At 41.9% G+C, this 12,825-nt stretch overlaps 1 protein-coding gene across 3 annotated transcripts in view; it reads left to right on the top strand.

The window, feature by feature from the left end:
- Positions 1-4,861: 4,861 nt before the first annotated feature.
- The window catches only part of PDK1 (pyruvate dehydrogenase kinase 1), a 38,035-nt gene continuing 30,071 nt past the window's right edge, over positions 4,862-12,825 (top strand). Inside the window, exons 1-5 of one of the 3 annotated variants that reach the window (XM_032637606.1) lie at positions 4,862-5,213; positions 6,987-7,128; positions 9,834-9,905; positions 11,955-12,139; positions 12,453-12,548. In XM_032637606.1, coding sequence (XP_032493497.1) covers positions 5,012-5,213; positions 6,987-7,128; positions 9,834-9,905; positions 11,955-12,139; positions 12,453-12,548 — 697 coding nt within the window. In that variant the 5' untranslated portion in view covers positions 4,862-5,011. The remainder of the gene's footprint in view (positions 5,214-6,986; positions 7,129-9,833; positions 9,906-11,954; positions 12,140-12,452; positions 12,549-12,825) is intronic. The other 2 variants (XR_004350746.1, XM_032637608.1) reach the window with 2 other exon arrangements.

Genomic DNA, 12,825 nt, shown 5'->3' with positions numbered 1-12,825 from the left:
TTCCTGCAGGGCTGTTGTGTTACTCGTTCCCTGGGGATCTCCCTCTCAACTCCAGCAGCCTATCAAATACCTACGCCAGATAAATACGGGGATTTCTCTAAAACAAGTCCTGGTGAACAGGATGGCCTCCACATCACTGCACAGGTTATCACTTGAATGACGGTCCTTCTTAAAGAAAGAAGGCAAATGTAGGTAGGGGAAAATCATGCCTAATGCATGAAATACCATGCATTAATCAGAGCACAGCTTCTTAGGGTGTCTGATTCTGACTCACTGCCTTTGAGCTATTTATAACTATGTAAATTGTAGGTAACTGATAATGCAAATAATTCTTGCCTATATCCATGCAAATACGTTCTGTCTGGTGGAGGTGGAGGTGGAGGGTTCCGGACTCCTAAGGGGAAAAGCCAGTTTTACAGCCCTTTACAAATTCGTTTCTGTAATCCTATTTTTTGGCTTCTCCTTTGAACTGGTTGTAATACTTCTTCTGATTCCCTCATTTAATGAATGTGTTAATTAAAATTTGGGTGTGTTCATTTTATTTTTTCAGCTTTATTGAAGTATAATTGATAAAATCATAAGATGTTAAACGTACACAATGCGATGATGTGTTCATTTTGTAGTTGCATGAAAATCATGCTTTTTATCTTTTGTTTGAAAGTTACCTTTGTAAAGCATCAGGGTTCTGGGACAGGAAATGGTAGCGTTACCCAAAGGGGAAACAGAAGAGTGTGTGAAGGGACTCTTTACAGAGGTGTGGGCAGAGTAAAGAGACAGGGATCGTGAAGCACCCCCAATTAACAGGAGAAGGAAACTGGTACCACCTCTAGGGCTCACTGGGCATGGGGAGGGAGCTGTGGCCACACTTAAGAGGGACGCAAATAATGGCCCAGCAGGAAGGGGCAGGAGAATAAATAGTCATAACTTTCCTCTTATCCTCTGAGCCCCATGAAGCCAGAGGGTAAAGGAGACAGGGTGAACATAGTCCAGCTTGTTTCCATGATTTTCAGTCAAATCAGTCCAACAAGAATCATAAAATCTCAGTGAATTTAGAGAATCCCGCCCAAGTCTGCTATACAGGTTTTTATAGAGCCTTACATTACAGTTATACTTTATATGTACATAGTTAAATAATACAGCCCTTTGGTAAAAGTTCGTAAAAGAGATACCACCCTTTGATCACTTTCTACCTTTGATCCCGTATCTTACAGTCTTATGCTTATATTGCTCCCTCTAAAATATTTTTACTATAGTCTTAACAACCGTCATGTTAACAGATACCTGAAAAAAATCTAATGCTCTCTCCAGTTTCTGGACCCTAAGCCTCTGACCAAGAAGTGAAAAGTTGATGTAATTTTAAATCTATTTTTATATACTCATTCTCTGTATATTGGGTGGAAGCTTGGTGAATATACTTTGGAGAAAAGAAAAGCTGGATTGGTTTCTGAGTGAAAGAACCTTGATATGATAAATCTCAAGCTTTCTGCCCGGCCTCTGTGCTTTCACACAAGTTAATGTTCAGCTGAGCACCTCGACATGCTCGGGTGGAAAACAGCACAGTTGCAAATCAGGGCTGAGGAAGCTGAATAAAACTGTGCATGATAGTGTGAGAAGAATTTAGAGCTCAAGGAGTGATCTGGAAGGAAGGGGAGAAGGAGGAAGGCAAAACGACTGGAGGCTGCGGCAGAATCACAGAGTAGTTGAGGGACTATTTTAAGGATGGCTAATATTCCATTGTAAATTGTTTTCTACCAAATCTTTGGTAAAGTTGGCTTCATGCAAAACATGTATGTGAGCGGTTCTGATCAAACCGTAATAAGGAAATAACTTTAAAAAACCACCAGTAATGATAAAAAAAAAAAAATAGAGGGCATTTGAGTGTTTAGTATGTCCTGGGCATTGTGCTAACACAGATGGCTAAACTATCTATGTTACAGTCACCCCCAGTGAGACAGATATTATACCCCCTTTTTAGGTAAGGAGGCTGAGGCTCAGAGAGGTTAAGTAACTCACCCAAGGCCACATAGCCAGTTCACGAAAGAGCCAGGATTTGACACCAGAATCCAGTCTCTTTTCATAGCACCACATTGCTTCCTAATCATCCTCCCCACAGTGTCCTTAGAATGCTGTCCTCCAGACTCTAACAGTCATTGACAAGAACCCCCTCCTCCTCTAAGGTTGCCCATTTCACAGTCAAAGGGCTGTAACCAAAGTTTTTCCACGTGTGAGTCAGATCTGGCTCCCTACAGTTTCCACCCACAAGTCTTCCATCTGCTGCCTGGGCCACTCAGAACAAACCTAATCTTTCTTTTATGGAGCAGGCTAATATTTGAAGACAACGTGTAAAATTCTTCTACCATGTTGGACTTTGCATTATATGCTTTGTAAAAGCAGGCATATGTGAAAGGGATCCTATCTGAATTGCCCATGGCTTTATTCCCAGCCACCTAGAGCATGACCTGGTACCTAGGCATTCAACAAATATTCATAGAATGGATGAAGGAAGGCCACATTTGGAGGGTACAGAGTATGGCTGATGGGGCAGCAAACATATAAAAGAGATACCACCCTCTGATTACTTTCTCTACATATCTCATAGTCATGTTCATACTGCTTCCTCTAAGATATTGTCACCAAAATCATAACAACAACCATTTTAACAGATACCTGAAAGAATTATTAGAGGCACCACTTTTGGAAAATATGTTTGCTGCTTCCACCCCATCCCTTCAACCACCTACACTTGTTTCCAAGTGGTCAATGTTCTCCCTCAAGCTAAACCTGTGGGATAATGAAAGCAAGGGCAGTCAACAGATCCCTTAAACTATAACTTGCTTAATCAATCATATGTAACCTGCCTTCACTGATCAAACCTACCTTAACTATTCCTACAGATTGTACACCCTTCAAGCTTCACATAGCTTAGACAATATATCCCAAGACTCCTTTAACCGCCCCCTATAGATAACAGATAACACCTCTGACGTATGGATCACTATAGTAACGGTTTCAAAAGTTGTTTTTCAGGAACATGGAGCTAGTCTTGCCCAGTTCATATTGGTTCAGACCACCAACTATTCAACTGGGCCTTCTGCAGTGTTGGATAGATGACCTTTTGACATCAGAAGGCCAAAACACTCCACCCTCAGATCACACTAACCCCTCCATTTTCTGAACAAGCATCCCATGAAAAAGCACGTAGCTCAGCTGCGCATGCACAGAACACGGGTTACTTCACCACCTTACCTCCATTCACCTTTCCCCAGGCCTCAGACCATCCTACTTCTTTTTTTTTTGCGGTACGCGGGCCTCTCACCAATGTGGCCTCTCCCGTTGCGGAGCACAGGCTCCGGACGTGCAGGCTCAGCGGCCACGGCTCACGGGCCCGGCCACGGCTCACGGGCCCAGCCACTCCGCGGCATGTGGGATCTTCCCGGACCAAGGCACGAACCCGTGTCCCCTGCATCGGCAGGCGGACTCTCAACCACTGCACCACCAGGGAAGCCCCATTCTTTTTTTAAAAATAAATTTATTTATTTATTTATGGCTGCGTTGGGTCTTTGTTACTGCGTACGGGCTTTCTCTAGTGGAGAGTGGGGGCTATTCTTCATTGTGGTGCATGGACTCATTGCGGTGGCTTCTCTTGATGCAGAGCATGGGCTCTAGGCGCACTGGCTTCGGTAGTTGTGGCTCGTGGGCTCTAGAGCACAAACTCAGTAGTTGTGGCGCACGGGCTTAGTTGCTCCGCGTTATGTGGGATCTTCCCGGACCAGGGATTGAACCCGTGACCCCTGCATTGGCAGGCGGATTCTTAACCACTGTGCCACCAGGGAAGTCCTCATCTCATTCTTTATACATATACTTTTATACAACTCAAGAACTGACCATATGGAGAAATGAATTATTCTATACCAGTAACTGCTGGATATATATACACATATATACGTATATATATACATATATGTATGTATACATATATATAGTATATCTATACATATAAATATATACATATAAAATTTTTATTGTATAATTATACAATAAAATTGATAAACTACACACCCATGGAAAAGTATTTTTGTTGCATCTAGGACATTATAAAGAACTGTGATTCGATAATATGGGGAAGTAGCAGTGGAGAGAAGGGACAGTGGTAATTTTCACTGTGACTCAGCCTTTGCAACTCTAAGGGATTGAATCAAAATTAGAAATTCTCTAGTCTTGTATTATTACATTTAGTCTTATATTATATTTAGAAACCTGGAAAGGATGGGGCAACCAAACTGTGACGCTAAGAGGACAGAGAGAAGGGCAATCGGAGTGGAGGGAGCCTTTTTTAATACACTGCTGCCCAGGCCGAGAATGCCTGTAGATAACGCTTCAAGTTGGGCTGCCAATTCTTTTCCCCTGGGACGGCCGGTCGTTGTGCTATTATTTAGGGCCACACTCTGCAGTGATCACCATTCGTACTTTTGTCCCACTGTTTGGCAACGGTCTGCTCCTGAAACTCTTTGGGTCTCAGTTTCCTCCCCTGTAAAATATTGGGCTTGCATCACAGAGGAGGGTTTCTGGAACACGCTCACAGCAGGACACCGTGGCGCCTGGAAGCGGAGCCCTTGAGCCAGGCCCCGCCCTTGAGCCTTTCGGCTGAGGCTGGAATGGCTGGGGAAGCAGGAAGGTGGGTTTTGTTCCCAAAGGGCGTGGCAGGGCGCACTACACAGCGCCGGGCCTCCAGGCGCACGCGCCCGCCCTGCCGCTCTCCGGGCCCCGCCCCGCGGCGCGTGGGGCCGGACTCTGATTCGGGGGCGGCCCGGCGCGCGCTCCCCGCCTCCTCCCCCCCAGGGCCCCGCCCAGCGGCGGAGGAGGGGCCGGGCTCCGGCGAAGGGGGCGGTGGCCGCGGCGGTGACAGCGGCTCCCCGCCCCCGAGGCCGCCACGTCCCTCACGTACCACCCGGACGAGTTGCGGAGCGGGGACCTGGCGCCCGGGGCTCCGGCTCCTCCGGCGGGGCTCAGTATGAGGCTGGCGCGGCTGCTGCGCGGAGCCGCCTCGGCCGGTCCTAGTCCCGGGCTGCGCGCCGCCCGCCCCAGCGTCAGCCGCAGCCTCACCTCGGACTCGGGCTCCGGCCCGGCGCCTGAACGCGGCGTTCCGGGCCAAGTGGACTTCTACGCGCGCTTCTCACCGTCCCCGCTCTCCATGAAGCAGTTCCTGGACTTCGGTGAGTGCGGCCCGGACCTCGGGCCTTCCTGCGCAGCCCCAGCCGGGAGCTGCGGCCGCTGACCCCGGCCGGGCCCGGCCCGCGCGGACGCCCTCTTGTTTTCTGAGCGCCCCACTCAACGTCTCTCCCCGGGCGCCTTAGGCGCCTCCTTCCTTCCTCGCGGATGGATCTTTCTGCTCAGGTGCAGGGGCAGGCGAGATAACTGGAAGCGTGTGAGGTTTTTTTTGCCGTGTATTGTTGAAAAACAAACCCGGGGCCGAGGGCGGAATGACCCGTCGCTTTTCAGCGCCCGTGTGCACCTCCGCGCTCGCAGCCTGGCCGTTTCGGAAGAGCGCAGCTCCGGTGGGAAGCGAGTGTGCTGACACCTCTGGGAGTCGCGTTGGAATTCTGCAGAGTGCTGATAAATGCTTAGTTTTGCATATGATGATTGCATAAAAGTGGCGTGCTGATAGGGGAAGCAGGTTATAACTGGCCCAGTGTTTCAGAGAATGTTTTCCTTGCCACTGGCTTAGGAGTTTCCACCAATGGCACATTCATTTCGTCAACAACAAACTCTGGAGCACGTGTAAAGTGCGTGAGTACAATATGATGTGGGGTTTGTTTACCAAAGTGACTATCGACTTTCGCCTTCCTCGGATGGTTGCTTCCTGGTTTTCTCTAGAAAGGCTGCAGAGGAATTTCAAAGTCAGGCATTTAACTTTGCCTTCTCATATGGGGGCGCTAAGGGGAAACGGGGGAAACTAATAAAGTCAAAACTTGGAGTAGGCAAAGTTATCTTCAGCATTTTGAGTGCTGTTTGGTCACTAACGGATCACTAGTGGCTTGAAAGATACCACCATGGTATCTTTTGGTATTTTGAACTTGTGGTTTACAGTGGCAATTTTGTTTGGCTCGGAGCTCTTGGTTTTTGTTTTTACTTTAAAATGACTGTAGTGTGATTAAGGGGTGAATTTGGCCTTGTTCCCAAGTATGCCATTAAACTTTCACAGGAAAATGTTTTAATACAATAATTCCTGCTATTGACAATCTAGTTTTTGCTAAGGATGTCTCTTGCTAAAACAGCAAGATTAAATCAGTGAGTTTAAAATGCATTACTGAAATAACAGGGCTTTTTAGTTTAACTTAAATGAAACTGCTTGCCAAAGGAGATTCTACAGCTGTTCTGCTTAGCATCTTGAGATAGGAGTGGAGGAGGAAGCAGGTTGCTTTCCAGGAATCAAACAATTGAATAGGACCTGCTGGGGGAGAAGCTTGAAGATGATTGCTGAACAGGCATTGGTATTTTTTGCTTTGTTGCCTGAAAGATTCTTCTACATTTACTCTTTGCTTATGGCAATTAGTGTAGTAGTTCTGCGTGGAATCAATGCATCTTCCTGTGAACATGTCAAAATTTCCACTGTTTCTTAGAGAGGTTCTTCTCATAAACCTAGAGTTAAGAAACAGATTTTTTTAATGATAGCAACAACAAGTTACATAGGATAGGTTTTTGCAGGTCCTATGTTAATTAGACCCTGTGACTTGCTTAGGCTTGCTTAGGTTGTCTTAGTTCTAAGATGGGAGATGTGAGTAATGGAGATAAGAAAGTATCCTCATTGCTGCTGTACAGTGTGGTTGGAAGGGTAGGAGTTGGAAGGTCATTCAGGGTATCTTGTCCCTTGCCTCCTCTTCCTTGCCCTGTCATATGGTGATGCTACCACTTGCCAAATAACTCCCTCTGTGTTTCTCCCTGCCTTATGGCCTCTACTTACTGCTCTTCCCACTCTTTGGTTTCAGGATCTGTGAATGCTTGTGAAAAGACCTCATTTATGTTTCTGCGGCAAGAGTTGCCTGTGAGATTGGCAAATATAATGAAAGAAATAAGTCTTCTTCCAGATAATCTTCTCAGGACACCATCAGTTCAATTGGTGCAAAGCTGGTAAGATTCCCTGTCTTGAGTTTGCAATTTCCATAGAGTTGTAGACTTTACCCGAAGTTAAAGCAAATACTTTTTTACTCTTCAGTGGAATCTTAAGGTAGTGGCAGCAAACCTCCTCCTTTGTTTGGATGTATCTGGGTTTATCCCCTGAATCCTGGACTGTACTACTTTTTGGTTTTGAAAAAAACAATCAGAACTGCACAGAAATACAAACACTATATTTCAGATTTGTGTTATTAAATCTGCAGGGATGTTATTTTATAATGTAATAAAAATATCTACTGTATGGTGATAGTTAGGGATTTATGTACATTACCTTTAATCCCTTCAATAACCCTGCCCAGTAGGCATGATTACCTCCATTTTATAGATGAGAAAACTGAGGCACCTACAGATTAAGTCCTTTGTCCGAGGCAGTACCAGTCGTGGTGGAGCTGGGATTCAAACTCAGATTTGTTTGTTTCTACTGCCCCATGCTGTGGTTAGATTAATAAAATGTATTAAAGGGTATAAATATTTTTTATAAACTGAATTTATTTTATTGAAGTATATTTTTGTAAATCACAAAAGTTAAAATCTTTATTCTACCATTTAAAGACAATTAGAAGTTATTAGAATTGTGTAGAAACTATGATCTCTCCTTTAAAAAATGACAGTAGAGGTATTAAAAGTGTGCACACATATGTGGCCACCTGTGTACAGCCTTTCTTGTTAATGTTATTAAAAGTGTTATTCTCTTAAGCACTATAGATTTCAAACAAAAGAGTTTGCCAGATTTCAGTCTTAAATGGAAAAAATTGAGCTGCAAGACATTTCCCAATTATGATTTGTGGAGATCCTAGCTTTCCTGTTGTAGGCATTATAGTTTTGGAAGAAGCTGATCTAATGTCAGTTTTTTAAAATAAGTGAAAGAAGTATGACTGCTACATAAATGATAATTAGATGCCATGTAGTCCAAGAATGTAACAGAAATGTGGTTTAAGTAAGAGGAACTCTGATGGAAGGGGGACATACAATTTTCTATGGAGGCTTATTCCTGTTTTGTTTTGTTTTGTTTTTAATTCATTAAAAATAGAATATGCTGCATTTTGAAATCTTATCTGTGCCTAACACATTGTAAGTCTTGATAATTTGATGCCAAAAAGTCAGCCTCTGTGCACTGGTGCCGAATCAAATCTTGAAGACAAGAGTTTTGGGAGAAGTAGGAAAGAATAGCTTATTGCTTTGCCAGGCAAAGTGGGACACAGTGGGCTCATGCCCTGAAAAACTGTGTCCCAACCCACGGAGATTTGGTGATTATAGCAGTGGTTCAAGGGCAGGGTTTGCTGATAAGGACCAGGGTGTGTGCAGGGCCTGCAGTCCTTTCATCTGGCCTCAGGTGGTCTCCCGATGAACTTCCTGAGGTTATCAAACTGTGACCTTCTCTGGATTAAAGAATGCTAACATATTCCATTTGTTGGGGGTTTTAGTTCTGTAAAAAAGCTCAAAGATATTGTTATGTATCTCACTTGAGGTGGAACCAGGACCTGCCCCAAGGCTGCACTGTTGTTTCTTGGCTGCTCCTGCCTTGTCTCTGCATCCCCTCCCTTCCCTGATTACCAACTGTTTGGACCTGCCCTTTGGAACTCAGGGAAGGTTGTGGAGGCTGGAGTCTATTCCCTACAAACAAGAAACAGGGGACATGGAAAGGCTTCCATGCCCAGGAGCCCCACAGGGTCCTGCTTGGTTTCAGTATCTCTTGAATAAAGAGCGTAATTGTTCTTGCCAATAAAGAGAAAAGTAAGTGTTAAGTCGTAACAGTAGACATCAGAATCACTTGACTTTGGAATGTATTGGCATGCAGTAAGGCATATTGCTTGTCAGAAACAACTTTCCAAACCAACATGTGGATTTACAGATTTTTAAAACACTTTCATTGCCCCTGGGTGCCTGCTAAGTTATGGCAGTTTTAGATCAAGCCAAAGCAGACCTTACACTACTGATGGTCATTGAATGGTAGGTGTTTTGGCTCTGGCGCTGCACTGCCACTGTGCTCCTCAGCAGGACCTTCGGAGAGTCATCTGGCTTCCCTCATTTTGTTCCTTTACCAGGTGATTTGCTCCCTTGAATTGTTAGGTAAATTAAAAACCTGCATTTTCATGACTTTTGTGTTTTTGTTCAGTTGTTTAAAAGAACCGCATGTTAGATTGTAAACTTTCAATAAACATCTGTTGACTGGACACAAACATCTAAAATTAAGTTTTTAAAGCAGAGGCATTTAAGTTAGACTCTTAGACCAAGGTAGGCTGACATCCACATTTTACTGAGACTAAGACAAGTAAGTCATTTGCCCAATATCACATAACTATTGGTGACAGACTCAGTTCTCATAAGTCAGTATTTATACTGTAAGGTACAGTGGTAATTTTAAGAAATTTAAAAACTATCTTAGAGTATAGAACTTTAAAAAAAAGAGTAGTAGGAAATCTTAAAATTCTTAAATCAAATTTAACCTAAGCTTTTAGGAGAAAACATGTACCTTCTTCTAATTATTGTCAGGCACTTTGCTTGAACGTGAATGGGTATAAAAATCCTACTTCAACCATAATTTGTTAAAAATTAATTAAAAATTAAGAAATGTTAAAAATGCCTTTTGAACATTTTCACAATATTAAAGTTTCAAAATGTAAAAGAACAGCTTTACTAGGGGTTGATTTGCATTTTAGGTATATCCAGAGTCTTCAGGAGCTTCTTGATTTTAAGGACAAAAGTGCTGAAGATGCTAAAACTGTTTATGAGTAAGTACACAGTTTTGACCCTATTCTGAACAGAATTTTTATACTGTTTGAACATCATATAAAAAATGTAAAGGTATTGAGCTTATACCTGCTGTTGGGTCACTTTAGGAAAATTGATTAACTTTTAGTTTCCTACTGCTCTAGAACATATGGTGGTATATGTGTCTATAGCAGCCCATACAGGCCAATCAGGTAACATAAGTTCGTAAATTGGGCTGGGCATAAGAAAATCTTCATGTTCCTCTTAACTCTAGTGTAAAGAAAGATATAATTCAAATGGGATGACCAATATGGAAATGTAGATGTGGCCTCAGTACCACTTGGATGATAGGGGGCTGGTGAGGACTCTTGACCTGGAGAGTGCATGCTTCTAAAGGACAGCCATCTCAGCTCCGCTGATCATTGCTGAGCAGAAACACTGCCCAGATCATCTGATCTGTGTGTGTGTGTGTGTGTGTGTGTGTAAGAAAAACTGCAAGTCTAGTTTTTTTTTAAAGTAAAATCTCCTAATTTTGAAAGATTGGAAACTAATTAAATTTTTAACAAACACTGAAGGCCTACAAAAACTTGTCTATGGGTCTCTAGTTTATGACCAGTGGTCTTTGAGACAGTGTAAGTAATGTGACCTGTTTAATAATCAACATACCAGGACTAATAAGCCCCATAGTCCCCTAAGGCAAGTTACCTGCTTATTCCAGTGAATGTTGCTCAGAACTTAAAGGCTACCTCTTTTGTTGTCCTTCGAGTGCATTACACATTTTTTATTTACTGTCTTTAAAGGTGATAGCAACATTTCACTTTTTAAACATGATTTTGGTCTGAAAATAACATCAGGAATTTTACTCTGTGTCTAGGTATGCAGCATAGTTTACACAGATGATGTCATTTAATCTTTAAAATAACTCTACTGAGGTAATACTATCTGTGCACAAAGAGGTTAAGTAACATAAGATAGCATTAAGGTCACAGAGATAGCAAATGGATTTGGACCCACTCAGTCTTACTTAAAAGTAAACATTATGCTGTAGAACCTTCTGGGAAAAGTTATTCAGAGCTGAATTTTAAAAAATAAGGTGAGCAGCCAGGCAGAATACTGCAGGTTTTGGTTTTGACAAGATAGAGAGATGTGAAATAAATGATTAAGGAGTGACTAGAAATGATGAGTTGATTGTTGTTTTTGAGGAGTTTTGTTGTTTGTATTTTGGATTAACAGTTTGGTTTCAAAACTAATTACAAGCTAGGAATTCCAGAAATGTTTTGAGTAGTGAGAGCATCATTGGAATAGGTTAATAGCATTCAAGATGATGACTTTGAATGAGAAAGCACTCATTCGGAAGTGTAAATTCTTACGGGTATATTACAAGATGGATTTTGTTACTTCATAACTAAGACTTCTTTCCTCTTTTATTTAGTTCTTTAAATTAACCATGCAATAATGTCTTCCGAATGATAGAAATGGGAAGCCTGGATGGCTTGAAGATTTTTCTTTGAACACAACATTTACCTTTTCTTCTCCCATTTTTTTTTAAACTCATTGGATGAATGGACTTAGAATTCTTTTCTACTTTTCTAAGTGGCCCTTTCTGTTTTTGAACCTGGGGAATAGTTCCAAAATAGACAGCCTTTATTGGCTCATTCATCTTCATTCCTTACAGAGCATGTGTTCCCTAGAAGCAAGTGCTCTGTCTTCCCTTATGCTGAATGTCCCTGGATCCATCCTCATAGCAAGTGCTCAGATAATCTTAGTTAATAATGGTTAAAGAAAACCCTTCACATTTGTAGGATTGTGTTTTGTGGCCGTGTTACTTTCAGGAGTTCCCAGAAAATAATTACATCTCACAAGTTCTATTTTGGAATTTCTTAACATCTCCATAGATGTGGTATATTTTATCATCTGAAATATATTTAAATAAGTGTAAGAAAACATGCACCGATGCTTATTTTACTGAATTAGGGCTTCCTTGCCTAGTATTATTGAGTAAACTTAGATTTTAGTATCCCATTCACTTGCCAAAATATTTGGCTGTTTTAACAGACGGGTTTGTTTAGCTTTACAGATACTGTGATACGGATCAGGAACCGACACAATGACGTGATTCCCACGATGGCTCAGGGTGTGATTGAATACAAGGAGAGCTTCGGGGTGGATCCTGTCACCAGCCAGAATGTTCAGTACTTTTTGGATCGTTTCTACATGAGTCGCATTTCAATTAGAATGTTACTCAATCAGCACTGTAAGTGTCTGCAAGTCAAGAGAAGAAGCTAAATAAGATGTGTTGGTGTATTTTAAATTTATTTAGAAAACTTCCTTTTAGGGAGAACATTTAATTTTACTTTTTCACGTATTAAGAAAAGCAAATAGACTGCCGTACAAAGGAGCTTTTTTTAAATTGAGTTTTTATGTTTAACATTATGTAAAATACTATGTTTATGTTTAAGGAAAATACTTGTTCTACTGTTTGCTACCCATTAGAGAAACAGTATTCAAATCTGGACAGGGGCATTAGGTATTTTAGCTTATTTTATTTGTTTTTTATTTTTTGATAGCTTTATTATTTGGTGGAAAAGGCAAAGGAAGCCTGTCTCATCGAAAACACATTGGAAGCATAAATCCAAACTGCAATGTGGTTGAAGTTATTAAAGGTAAGTACCTTTCTCCTTTCAGAAAAAATGAAAAAATCAAAATTGAGTATTATTTCTTGCTATTAAAATAATTATTTATATTATGAGATAAAATGTTAGGAGTGAACGTATGGGTTTGAATATAACTTTATAATGCTAACTGTGCACTATGAATAGGACGAATGTTTTGTTGATACAGTGTTTTGTTAGAGTGTGGTGATGTTATGAAGCTATCGGTTGACTTCAAAATATTTCCTCCTACCCCCTTTCTAATTCCCTATATTGGAGCCATAATTCA

This window comes from Phocoena sinus, chromosome 7 (assembly GCF_008692025.1).
Source record: "Phocoena sinus isolate mPhoSin1 chromosome 7, mPhoSin1.pri, whole genome shotgun sequence".
In the NCBI taxonomy this organism is placed as follows: Eukaryota; Metazoa; Chordata; class Mammalia; order Artiodactyla; family Phocoenidae; genus Phocoena; species Phocoena sinus.
This window is presented reverse-complemented; position numbering and strand designations above follow the sequence as displayed.